At 38.6% G+C, this 14211-nt stretch overlaps 1 protein-coding gene across 3 annotated transcripts in view; it reads right to left on the bottom strand.

The window, feature by feature from the left end:
- Window positions 1-7781, bottom strand: part of LOC127411290 (spectrin beta chain, erythrocytic-like) — a 34664-nt gene extending 26883 nt beyond the window's left edge. For 2 of the 3 annotated variants that reach the window (XM_051646755.1, XM_051646757.1), the window contains exons 1-2: window positions 7493-7781; window positions 3845-4078 (exon numbers count right to left, since the gene is read on the bottom strand). In XM_051646755.1, the coding sequence (XP_051502715.1) occupies window positions 3845-3995 (151 nt within the window). In that variant the 5' untranslated portion in view covers window positions 3996-4078; window positions 7493-7781. Of the gene's footprint in view, window positions 1-3844; window positions 4079-6901; window positions 6987-7492 lie in introns of all 3 variants that reach the window. The other variant, XM_051646756.1, reaches the window with a different exon arrangement.
- Window positions 7782-14211: the final 6430 nt, after the last annotated feature.

The following is a 14211-nucleotide window of genomic DNA, read 5'->3' as shown; positions in this document are numbered from 1 at the left end:
TTTATTGCACTCGTAGAAGTATAACCAAGTGAAAAAATACACTTATATACAAAATACACTCTTATTTAAGATACATATATCTTATACGTTGCTTCTCAAGTAAATGTATCTTGTTTTATTGATTTTTAGACAACTTTAAATGGAAAACAAGACAAAAACACGTGATAACAATAGGATTTATTGCAGTGAATTTAATAAAACTTATTAAAAAGTTTTTTTTCCCCCTTTAATTCAGTGAATGTCATTTAGAGGTATTTTTAAAAGATGATTTTGTCCTCTTTATTGTTAGTAAGCACATTTAATACAACCTTTTAAGTCGGGGCACAAGCTGAATAATTGGTAAGAGCTAATGATTAATCATTGCAATAATCGCAGAATAGTCGTATAACCATTCTAACAGTCGTTTGATTAATCGATTATCAAAATAATCATTAATTGCAGCCCTAACCCAGACCTACTTCATCTAATCTCCACCTAAATTCCCCAGTGGCTAGGTGGAGAAGGAAAGACTGCCCTCTGTTTCTTTGAGGGTGGGAGGAAACTCAACACTGTTGTATGACACTACCTTGTAGTTGTCTGAAGCGCCCATCCAGGATGGAGTTGTTGAAGCAGATGTTGGAAGTGCTGTAGCTCAGCCAGCGTGCCCGTCTCATACTCCGGGAGGGGGACAGGGGACACGAGGGTGAGGATCGTGGAGGGGAGGGCCGATGGCCCTTTGGCGTGCATGAGGAAGAGGATGAAGAAGGTGAGGAGACCGGAGTGAGAGTCATGGGCACTACTTTGGATGGGATGCCCAGTATAGTGCCGTTCTTCTGTGGCAGGTGCGCCGGCTCGAGAATCTGGGGTCCATTGGATTTCCCTCTCTTACTCTGGGACCGGTACACTGGCGGGGTGCTTCTGCTCCGGCTGCCTGGGACATTGGTCCGATTTGTGGCGTCTTTCCCCGTGGTATACTGCCGGCTGCTGACCTCTCGTGTGATTGGAGTAGACCGGACCATAATGGTCTCTCTGCTGGTCTTCAAGCTGAGTTTAACCTCCCTCAGTCGGGTCTGGCTTACGGGCACCGAACGAAACAAACACGGGCTACTCATCCTCACCCGCTAAATCAACACACACTGTCGGAAAAGAGCGAGACAAAGAGGACAATCTTCTTCCCTCCTTCTGTCTCAGAGTCCTCTTCTCCTCTGCCTCCCCTCCCTCACTCCCTCACTTCCTCTCTCTTTCTTACTCCCTCGATCACTCATTCCTCACTTAGCAGTGATGCTGTTGTGCCTCTCCCAGTCAGAACATAGAGTGGTTCTCCAACGTCCCAGCCATGCATATAATATGCCCCTATTCCTGACTTCCCCATAACACACACATAAACACACTCATCTATGTCATGAAATGTGTGTAAAATGTATGTGTGTTTACATCAATGTTACAAATACAATGTGATGTCTGAGTGCAAGTGTGTGCAAAAGCCAGTTTGACAATGATGTAAATACATATTACAATACTATGACTGCAGACTCAAAGAGTACTTAGGATACTCAAAGGAATGCATGTCTGTTCAAAAGCAGTAAATCAGCGGTGAAGAATGAGAAGCACATCTCCCCCCCCCACTTTTTAACTCTCTTTAATTGCATTACAGAAAGAGCATTGCACAGACAGAATGCACCACACCAACCATGGCTCAGCCCATGCACTTGGCTTAAAGAAACAGGCTGAAGTTTCTGATCATTAATGCATCTCAAAACAGTTGTGAGATGCTTGTCTCACAACAACAACAAACAATTAATATCTTTAATATCCTTTAGCAAGACCATCATTAATGGTGTTTGCAAAATCAAGCATAACCATGACTACTAATAATGGTGTATTCATACTTATGGATTATTAATAAACCCTAACCCTAAATATTAAACTTTTGCAAATAACTTCCTGCACCCAGGGACGCCGTCAGTGGGGACAGCCGGGAACATTGTCCCTGGCCCTGTGATGAGGACCCACTAAGGTACTCTTAACCTTTGTGCGACCTTCAGGACATTTTTGTCTTTTTCATTTTTGTTTTTTCGATCATTTTGGCTGTGTTAATGCCAAAGGCATACATTTTTCCAAAGGTGTGTATTTTTGGGGGGAATTTTGATATTCCAACCTCAGTTCCTATAATACTGTGTACACAAAAGAGTTACACTCAGGAGCTTAAGGACAAAAATTTCCCCATTGAAACCCATTAAAACTGCAATATTTGATCCCAGTGCCATTAAAGCATAAAATAATGAATTCTATGGTATTATGCTTTCATTCCGGGGCCCTGGCTTCAGAATTTACATTTTTTATATTTTCCACCAGATGGCGCCATTTTCCTCATGTTTAGCCTATGGAGCAAATGCATGCTTTTTTCCTATTTTCTGTTTGCTGTATTATAGAGCACTGCAGGCCAACTGAATAAATGATGCAGCTAAAATTGTGTGGGTGTGTTGGTATGCATGTCAGAGTGTGTTTTGTATGTGTGTATGTGTGTGTGTGTTTGTGTGTTTGTGTAAAAACAACAGTGGCATTATGTAAACAAACTGTCAGTGAAAGTGGAAAATAACATTAATATATTTTTGTGGCAGTTTTTTGACGCAGATATTTTTGCCCTCTAATGTCCTGAGTGTGTTTTTTTTCTTTTTTCAATCTGACACTGCACAAAAAATAATAATGCATCAAAATCAATGTTGTTGTTAATCACTGACATATCCCAGACTGTGAGAAAAAAAAAATCTCCTTAGCAGTTAGTATATGGAAAAAAATTACTTTTTTGTGTGTTTTTTTTTTTTTTTCATAAAAAAACAACAGTAGCATTATATAAACAAACTGGCAATAAAAGGTTTAAAATACTGAAAATGAATTAATATTTGGTAGTTACTTTTTTTAACCAAAAAAATTATAACTCATTGAAAGTGGAAAATATTATATATTAATATATAATATTATTATGGCAGCTTTTTGACGTGGACATTTTTGTCCTCTAAGGACCTCTGAGTAACTTTTTTAAATTGACGCACAAGGGTTAAGGTACCACTAAGATATGTTATAGTCTACTCATTCCAGGGAAGAGGGGGCCCATTCATAAAATTTTGTCCCAGGCCATGTGAATTTTAGTTGCAGCCCTCTCTAGCACCTGTTTGTGCTACATATGATACATCAAAATGTGCTGCTTATTGAAGAAAAGTGTACTATTGCTTTTCTAAGCAATCAGACTTTTAAGCAAAATCCCCTAGACTCAAGAGGGACTTGAACAATATCTTGGGACAGAATATCATAGAGACTTTGGGTGGGCTCTTGACTTAAAAAACACTCAGAACATCTCTTCAACCACTTAGCAACTGTTGCAATGGCCTGGCAATCACCCACAACACCCTAGCATCATGTTTGAGCTAGCACCACTTCAATATATACAGTATGTGACTAGTTATGATAGTGGACTGTCACTCAAAAAGCCCATTTTCATAACTGGCAGTATGGATAACCCAGTCCCTTGAAGAGGATTTGTAACTCTGGTCTTGACATTGCTATTTAAAACCTGCTGTCTCTGAAAGCAGCCATCTCCACAGGTGTGAGAGAATTGAATATCTCCTCCAGCCATCCCAGATATCTAAGCTGTGGGCACAGACGGACAGGGCAGCTGTCCAGTTCAGTCATACAGTGGCATGCTGGGTATGTGCAAATGATCCTGGCTGGTCAGGGGGGGCAAGAGAGCAGGGGGGCTTGGGTAGGGGAAGCTGCTTGTATGTCTGAATGTATGCGCCAGTTGTAGACCTCTGTATATCTAAGCCAAAGCAACATGCTCAGTTTTATGTCACCTGAGATGACTCACCTGCGAGTGCTTTAATGCGCGAGCGCTCAAACAGTCTGGCCGAGCTGTTATCATTGTCGAGCTCTTCGTCAGACAGTTCGAAGCGGGTGTTGATGCGGCTGTATTGCTGAGTGATTTCAGCATTGTCGAAGTCTGTAGTCATAGTCGCCATAGAGATCTGTGGGAATGAGAGGTACAGAACACCTCAGCGTAATCACACGATGACAAGAGTGTGGAATGCCAGAGATGGATGTCCTATAAGAGGAAAGAGAAGGAGGAGGAGATTCATAAGATGTTTAACTTCAAAAAAGTGATGAAGTGATGGCACACATCATGGGCATAGAAATATAACTGGATGAAAATCCTTCTTTTAAATTTTTTTTTTTTTTTTTAGATCTTTAGTGAGGCCAATTAATCAGACAATATTTGTCCATTTTGCGATTTTCTGCATTAGCCGATAATCTTTATAAATTTTAATAAATATTGTGCAAAATAAGAGAGAATTTTGTGGAAATCTGATTTGCTATCAATACATTGTATGACATAAACAGTATATCTGCATTACATTGGCAACTGGCCATCCTGCTCTCTAGATATCGGCATTAGACATTGAAAAACCCATATCGGTTGACCTCTAGAGATAACACTTTTCAGTCACGGTCATTTTTCAATAGTAGATGATCTGGTTACAGTTAGATGACAATTAATAAGAGTTTCCATTATGTGCAAGAAACAGAAAGTACTAGAAAGATGTTTAATGGATACCTCTTTCGTGGCCTGGCAAGTAATGCACATGCTCTGACAAGTTGCACGAAGGCACTTATGTTTAGGACCCAAGTTTGTATATTGCTCATGTCATTTCCTAATCCATCCCACCGCTCTACTTCCCATCATTTCCTGTCTCTCCTACGATCCTTGACTGTAAATATTAATAATGTATAGGCCTACCTGCTTCCCTTAAAGAATGTTGCTTATGCTCTTTCACATTCAAATTTCCAAAGGCCGCCATTTTCAGCACGTCATCTAACCGTCACTGGTTAAAAGGGTGTGTTTTTGCGTGTGCTACTGTGGAATGGCGGGTGAACGTTAGCTGCTAAGATAGTTCTATCTTTGTGAGGCATGTTGCTCATGTGTAGTCTTATCACCCTGAATGGGGGCTGGGCAACCCCTCTGAGTAAGAGAATGTGAAGAGTACTCCTCACAAATTTTCCTACTTTGTCACATGCTACGTGATCTCAGATATTTGTTTGCGTGATTCGTTTTTCCACACAGTCAAAACTCTTGGAGGAAAAAGCAAACACTCAGTTGCCAAACACCAGCAGGGAACTGGCCTCCAACAACCCAAAGCTTCTGCTCTAGTTGGCTCCAAATACTGTATCTGGGTCATTAAAAAGCACTACACCAAATTAATTACACCACTGTTATGTGGCTATTTGTAGCGAGTCATCAGGTTTAGTGTACCCTCACTCAGCTAGGTTGGAGTTGTCATTTGTAAATATACAATATAATAAAGATCATCCCCTATGCAGAACCACATCTATGACATAATCAACATCGGGCTGAAGAGAGATAAGAGACAGACTGAGAATCTAACAGGTGTCCATGAAGAGAGTGATGGTCTCTCTCTCTCTGTATCAGGCCAGTGCAGGAGTACGTTATCAAAGAGCAATTCTCCACCCACCAGTGGGAAACCCCTTATCACTGGAGGCACAAGTTTGCTGCTCTTTGCATATGTTGTTTCTGTCTCCATATGCTCATGTCATGTGCACATACAGTTTATGACGAAATCTCCACTACCTTAAATAAGAGCTACTCTTTTCCATGCAATGAAAAAATTCACTGCAAAAAAATAAAAAAATAAAAAATAAATTCTTGAGTATTTTTGCTCTGTTTTCCAGGGAAAATATCGAAATATTCTTAAAACAAGATACATTTACTCGAGAAGCAAAATGACGTAAGACAGAGAAAAAAAAACTTGATTCAAAGGGAAAACAAGTTTATTTTTCTTACCCAATGACAAGGTTTTTTTTTTCCCTTTTTTTCAGATATAAACCCCACTATATTTTGTTAGATTTCTCTGAAAACAAGACTTAATTTCTTCATGTAATTTTCCTTCTCAAGTAATTTTTTTCTTGTTTTAAAAATGTTTAGATATTTTTACTGGAAAATAAGACAAAAACACTCGGTATTCATTTTTTTTTTTTTCAGTGTGCAGGACTGTCAAGCTCCAAAAATGACACAAAACTACCATAAAACTACTCAAACATATCCCATATGACTTATGCACAAAATGCTTTTGTAAAGCTATACAAAAGCTTTGTGTGACAAAGAGACCAAAAGAGACCAAAATGTAAGATGAGAATCTGAATAAAAATTCAGTGAAGTTCTAGCTCTTCCATCTCATTTGCTTTTGCACATTTAAAAAATAAAAACTATTTCTTTAAAAACATACTAAGTCTAAATTAAATATTTAGAAATATTGAAATATTATTATACATTCAATATTACTGAACCTGAACAACATGGAAACATTACTTTTATCATTATAATAACCATTATAATTGGTTATAACCGTATGCGATTTCAGTAAAAGACTGTTAGAGCTGATCTCTGGATAGTAATATCTGTCTACATCACAGCCATGATTATGTCACAATATGTTTACGTGCAAATTCTGCAACCGTGGCTGAGAGGGCGGCTATCCACTCTCCAGGAAGCAGCCCAGTGGGGTATTTCTCACATGTGTGAGGAGAGGCCACACTGAGGTGTGGTATGATTCATGACCCACTATGTGTGCCATGGATGGAACAGCTGGCCCCTGGCACTATGGTGCCAAAAATGATTCTGTGTTTAAATGAGAGTAAGAAAGTTGGATGGTGGGTACAAACACCATGTTAAACATGCAGAATGTCTACAAAAGTGACCTTCAGGCAAGCAGGTCAGACAATTAATAGTCGATATAATACAAAACTATTCCTGGAATGTACTTTATGGTAGTTTTGTGAGATTTTGGGCAGTAGGTACTGAAGTTCACGCCACGAACAGTTCTCCTTATAAGGTGAGGTCGAAACAGCTCACCTAATTTCAAAGGCCCAGTGACAGTGTCACAGAAAGCAGATGTTTTTCTTTCAGAGATACTGTGAAAATGCCTTCTTGATTTAGTCTACGGAGAAAGAAAGGGCGCAGGCCAATGAATGCTGTTTGAGAGTCCACTGTTTAGCTTTTCATTAAGAAAAGAGTTATTCACAGTAAATCAAAGTAAGGCAGATGGATTGTTTTAAGAGAATTTGACTTTCATTAAATAATAAAAAAGGTTTTGAAAATAATGCCAGTTCTGTTATCAGCAACTGTTGCATAGATTTGCCTCCAAACTGTTTTCTCCTGGGGCTTTCCCCCCTGCTCACACACCATGAATGTGATCACACTGGAGTTTGCAAAGCTCAACAGGTTGCTGTTCTACCAATAATACTGTGAGAAGGTATGTAAACCAAGAAAAATAATGAAACCTGTCAGTGTGGTTTTAAATATGATTTAGTTCACAAATACACATAAATATCAAATGCGATTAAAACAAAGCCTTACATATCTATAGCAAATGACATTGTCTATAACTGAAGCTATCCTTTATAGAATTACGCACAGTTTCACAAGTAGGCCTAATATACTTACTTATACAAATGCAAAAAAAATCCGGAGCAAAATAAAATGATACGCTTCTCTGTCGAGGTCTTTATAATAAAAATCCGTTATTTGAAGGGCAGTAGTAATAATTCCATGAGAGGCGCTGAGGTGTAGGTCACGGTGGGGGAGAGCTGCTGAAGGCGCATGCTCGCAGCACATAACGCTCATTCTCATCAGCCGCCGTCTGACCCACCCAAAGTGTTAAAAATAAAGTTTAGGAGCGGAGCGCTGCCTGAGCGCGCATGGGACGCGCATTCCTGTCAAGAGTCACTGACTTTAAATGGCGCTCCCCCACCCCTCCACTGCCCGCCTCTACTGCAGTCACATGCCCTGCACAAATATAAAACTGCTGTGCAAATATTAACGCGCCGCTTCTAATCGATGTACTAGTGAGTGGATAGGCTACTTGAAATCTGTTTTCCTCGATACTTTTTATAAAACATATGAAACAGATGTTTGTGGTTTAGACACTGTTATCTGTGGTCATTTAGAGAAAGGTACGTTATATTGTGAGAATTGGCTACTACGGCTACAACCGAAGCTGGAATTGGAAAAACCCCAAATCAGCGAATTTTAAGTCAACTAAACAATTCACTTAATGTGTTGTGCATGTAAAATATGCGATTTGGCTGAGTGTTAAAGATCGAAGACATTGTCATGCATGTTCATAAATGCGGATAATCATTATGAAGCATTAAACAAAATAATATGATATAGCTACTGCAACTTTAGCATCAGTGAGTCCACCTATATATCAGAACTGCAGTTAATATGGGAGCAAAATCCCGTCAAAAGTATTGCGGTCACGGATCCAAAAATAATAAGGGTGAATCAAAAAATAATAAGCGCAGATCAAAATAATTAGAGCAGATAAAAAAACAAAAAAAAAAAACAAGCATGAATCAAAAATATATAAACACATTTCAAATATGCTGCAAAAAAAACAAAACAAAAAAAACAATAAAATTAAAGCAAAGTCATCAGAATTGCAAACAAAATCATGTTTTCCTTGGTTATATTACTGTTTTTTTGTGCTTTCTGATAATTTTGCTAAATTTAATAAAATTTATATATATATATACACACTATATTGCCAAAAGTATTCGCTCACCCATCCAAATAATTGAATTCAGGTGTTCCAATCACTTCCATGGCCACAGGTGTATAAGAGGCGCATAGTGCGCAGAGGTCGCCAACTTTCTGCAGAGTCAATCGCTACAGACCTCCAAGGTTCATGTGGCCTTCAGATTAGCTCAAGAACAGTGCGTAGAGAGTTTCATGAAATGGGTTTCCATGGCCGAGAAGCCATACATCACCAAGTGCAATGCAAAGCGTCGGATGCAGTGGTGTAAAGCACGCCGCCACTGGACTCTAGAGCAGTGGAGACGCGTTCTCTGGAGTGACGAATCACGCTTCTCCATCTGGCAATCTGATGGACGAGTCTGGGTTTGGCGGTTGCCAGGAGAACGGTACTTGTCTGACTGCATTGTGCCAACTGTGAAGTTTGGTGGAGGGGGGGATTATGGTGTGGGGTTGTTTTTCAGGAGCTGGGCTTGGCCCCTTAGTTCCAGTGAAAGGAACTCTGAATGCTTCAGCATACCAAGAGATTTTGGACAATTCCATGCTCCCAACTTTGTGGGAACAGTTTGGGGATGGCCCCTTCCTGTTCCAACATGACTGCTCACCAGTGCACAAAGCAAGGTCCATAAAGACATGGATGAGCGAGTTTGGTGTGGAAGAACTTGACTGGCCTGCACAGAGTCCTGACCTCAACCCGATAGAGCACCTTTGGGATGAATTAGAGTGAAGACTGCGAGCCAGGCCTTCTTGTCCAACATCAGTGTCTGACCTCACAAATGTGCTTCTGGAAGAATAGTCAAAAATTCCCATAATCTCACTCCTAAACCTTGTGGAAAGCCTTCCCAGAAGAGTTGAAGCTGTTATAGCTGCAAAGGGTGGGCCGACGTCATATTAAACCCTATGGATTAAGAATTGGATGTCACTTAAGTTCATATGCGTCTAAAGGCAAATGAGCGAATACTTTTGGCAATATAGTGTATATATTGTATGATTACGCTGTATTTTTCTTTGCTTTTGTTTCCAAGTTCTGCACTTGTGAGTAGAGTTTCATGTAAATCAGGGGGCGTTTTGCATCCCTATTGGTCCATTAGTTCTTGATCAACAGCTCCTCCTCTAGCCAATCATTCGAAGAGGGGAGGTGACCTCACTCCAATGCAACTCCGACGGCTGCTGCTTAATAGTGATGGGAAGATCGGATAATTTTACTGACTTTAATTTTTGAGTCTCGTTCAGCAAAATGAACAAATCTTTATTCAAGTCATTTCGTTCATTTGAGCAGAATTAAATTAAAATGTTACATTTTCAATAGCCATATAAACCCCCCCCCCCCCCAAAAAAGATAATGCAGTCAAGGACAAATTATGAGAAACAGCAATGATTAGTTCACCTCTGGAATCTTCTTGTCCGAGTCGTTCGTTTTTTGTCACGTGACAGCCGTATGTGCATAGCGTATACGGCTGTCAATTGTCAAAAGAACGAACGACTCGGACCAGAAGACTCGAGAGGTGAACTAATCATTTCTGTTTCCTGTACAGCGCCTATGCGGTTTTCATGTAACACGAACGGAGGTTGCGCAGTGCACATGCGCAGCCAACACAAAATGAACGAATCACTCTCTGAGACTACTCATTCGTCTGAATCACATAAAAGATTCGTTCAAAATGAACGAATCATTCATGAACGACCCATCACTACTGCTCAATATTATATTATTTGTGGTTGATAGATACGCTGCTTGTGCCTGTTTTGAGTATTTTCTGCCAGCTCTAGGAAACAATGTGTTGTCCGAGTAGGCCATTATCATAGTCCGTTAACACATATATCGAGTCAGCTGAATTTAGTTAGCAGAGTCTTTAGTTTAGGCATTATTTAAGACTTCCTTGTTTGTAGCTTATTGGCTGCATATTTAAAAAAGTTAAAAAAAAAAAAAGAAAAAAAGGCTGGGTTGGTGTGGATTTTTGATGCATGTTTTTACTAGCTGTACCAATGTAGTCGTGAGTTCAGAAACCAACTTGATCCGCTTTTCCACAAAATAAAATCCAGATCCCGAGACCAAGGCCTATTACAATACTGATGAATATAGAAATGCTTACATACATTTTTATTTTTATTTTTTTATTATATCTAAAATCTAAAAGGTGTGCATTATTGCTGACACCTACATGCACACTTTGGAGTTGGTTGTATGCCTGTAAATCATTTGCTTCAAATGTTACTGAAGTTGTATACTCTATGTTATGGAAATGTTTGTAAAAGTTTTGCATATGTATGCTCCAGTGTTGCTGTATCTTTAGAGACGGTCCCTAAATTTGTGACTATTTGTGAATCAAGAACGTCCAATGTCAAGCCAACTTTACTGCATTATTTACTGACGTGGGGACACTTAGTCACTTGTTTCTGATTTCGCTGCAGTATCGTGGAAAAAGAAACTACATGTAGCCGTGCCAACGATGCCAGCATAGGATCAGTACATAACGGTACATTCAGCAACATGGAAAAGCGGATCAAGTTGGGTTCTGAACTCGTGACTTCATTGGTACAGCTAGTAAAAACATGCATCAAACATCCACACCAATCCAGTCTTGTTTTATTTATTTTTTTAGATATGTAGCCAATAACCTACAAACAAGGAAGTCTTAAATAATGTATAAAGACTCTGCTAACTAAATTCAGCTGACTCGATATATGTGTTAACGGACTATAATAATGGCCTACTCAGACAACACATTGTTTCCTAGAGCTGGCAGAAAATACTCAAAACAGACACAAGTAGCGTATCTATCAACCACAAATAATATAATATTAAGCAGCAGCCGTCGGAGTTGCATTGGAGTGAGGTCACCTCCCCTCTTCAAATGATTGGCTAGAGGAGGAGCTGTTGATCAAGAACTAGTGGACCAATAGGGACGCAAAACACCCCCTGATTTACATGAAACTCTACTCACAAGCGCAGAACTTGGAAACAATAGCAAAGAAAAATACAGCGTAATCATACAAAATAATGAAAATATGAGTGAAATTATCAGAAAGCATGAAAAACAGTAATATAAGCAAGGAAAACATGATTTTGTTTGCAATTCTGATGACTTTGCTTTAATGTTTCTTTTTTTTTTTTTGCAGCATGTGTTTATATATTTTTGATTCATGCTTGTTATTTTTTGTTCTGCGCCAATTATTTTGATCTGCGCTTTTTATATATTTTTGTGCTTATTATTTCTTTATCTGCACTTATTTTTTGATTCACGCTTATTATTTTTGGATCCATGACCGCAGTACTTTTGACAGGATTTTCATCCCATACAATTAGACCTATTTTCCTCAGTTGTGCGTACTAAAGTGAAGCGCCTCTTTTTAAAAGGAGCCTTTTTTCAGTGTTGGACTTTGTCTTTGTTTTTCATGTTCCAAAAATATAAAAGTTTTAAACATCAAACAGGAACACATTTATTTATTTATTGAAATCATGCTTGCTACAATACATCTGATTTAAGTTATAACCATTTTTATCAACCGTTTTCCTGACCAACCACTGGGTGGCGCCACTGGTTCCGGTCTCCATAAGAAGCAATGTAAAAACTACCGAAATGAGCGAGCCAGATGGAGAACAACAACTATTTTACATATTAGTTGTAGTAGAAATGTGATTAGGCTCAACTTGTGCAATTCGGCTTTCATAACAACTCAAAGTAGTTAATGAACAACGTAACTAACCAGAGATCTTATAGGGCTTTGTAACTTACCCCAGGCCATCGCTTCAAGTCATCTACCCCATTTCTGTAAACTTTGACAGGTGAGGCACTGTCAGAAGACGGCCATCGCAACTCTGTACGGTACAAAGTAAAGCCACATGTTTGGGATTTTTATATATTTTTTATTAACATATTTAATCATCTCGACATCACATTATCTGCTAAAAACATAGCCTATAGCGATGTGAGTGAAAACACTGGAGACCGGAAAACGAAAACAGGCTTCCGTTATAAATCGTGGAATACTCCGCGTTTAGGAAAAAGGTGGATGCAACAGTTAATGCTAAAGTAAACTTCAGCTGACCACGTTGCTGATCAGAACCCGCACAGTATGTGTGACACAAATTTCGTCATCAGTACAGTCTGTGAGGACTGTCCACGTGTCGAGAAAATCTGGACAGCACGCGGACAGTCCTCGCAGACTGTACTGATGATGAGATTTTTCGTCATCTGTGCACATCGGCGGTGCATGCGCCTGCTGTTGACTGTACTAAAAGAGTATCACAATGCAGTCTTAGTTTGTTTGCGTTGAACGTGTTTTGTATTCGCTCACGTTCAAGAGTATACTTTGAAAGGCTGAGCACTTAACCCTTTGTGAGATGACCCAGAAAGCGGAAAAATTAAGTATACCCAAGCTTTAGTTCCCATCCTTAAATCTGATTGAATGAGCGGTTTTCCAACAGCACTGGGTCGTTTCACTTTTTGTATCACTCCGCTTCTCTGTGTTCATGGCTTTCCACATAGTGGTCGAGATTTTGATTCATCGTTCATTTCGATTTCATTCACTGATTCATTCAAGAACCGTTTCTGGAGAGTTAAAAGTTATGTTATGGCAGTGGAGAAATGCACAAACCGCACATAATTAAATATTTTTTTTTTGTTTTTGTTTTTTGTTTGCTGAACTGTTGTATAAAAACAATATCACACTCACAGTTGTGCTGTTGTATACGGAACAACAGCACTCTTGCTAACATTGCTTAAATCTGTTCCAAATTTACAATGTCCCCTGTAATTGCAGCTCCTCCCCTTTTCATTTGACTGGTATGCCTTCTTATTTCTAAATGCAAGGCTTAATAAAGATTGACAACAATAAGTTTATATTAAAAATGTCAAAAGTGTTTAATAAAAATATGTTCTGGTCCATAAATTAAAAGTCATTAATGTTTTGGAAGCTCTTCCAAACAGACATAAAATATAGTCCAAAAGAAGACAACAGTTTACAACATAAAAAAATCAAATGATAAATTATTTGACATTTTGATATGACAGATTAACATTATAGGAGACATTTACAGTATTTTTTAAAAAAGAAAGAAAAATCCTTCATTATTCTGCCTACTTATGTTTGTTTCAGTGGCAACAAAATCCTTCAGCTCTCTGAGACAAATAAAACCATTTCTACAGTGTTTTATCAAAGGCTCGTCAAAACATAAAGGCTCTCATGCAAATCCAGATGCATGTTTATAATCTACAAATATGGTTGAAGCCACTATGGAAAGTGTAATAATGTTACATATATCATATGTATAACTTTTGTTTGCATTTTCATTGAACATAAAAACTTGCGAAAATATATTGCTTACACATTTTTTTTCAAAAATTAAAATTAAAATACTGAAAGTATCAATGTCAACATAGCATTGCATCAATAACCGATTTATGACAGTTAATCTGTCCCATTTTACTTAATATAGAACTTGTCAAAATGCACAAAATATAGCTGATAATGCTACTATCCAACACTTCACCAAAAAAGAAAAAAGGAATTGGACATGTACTGTGTATGGAAGCACTGTACTGCATATTACAGTATTCTCTACAGCTGATGTCAAGTTCAAGTTTAATATACTAGTAATTTTTGAAAGTAGCTTAAGGCAATGC

This window comes from Myxocyprinus asiaticus, chromosome 20 (genome assembly GCF_019703515.2).
Source record: "Myxocyprinus asiaticus isolate MX2 ecotype Aquarium Trade chromosome 20, UBuf_Myxa_2, whole genome shotgun sequence".
NCBI classification, from domain to species: Eukaryota; Metazoa; Chordata; class Actinopteri; order Cypriniformes; family Catostomidae; genus Myxocyprinus; species Myxocyprinus asiaticus.
The sequence above is the reverse complement of the archived record's forward strand: the minus strand, read 5'-3'. Positions and strand labels throughout refer to the sequence as shown.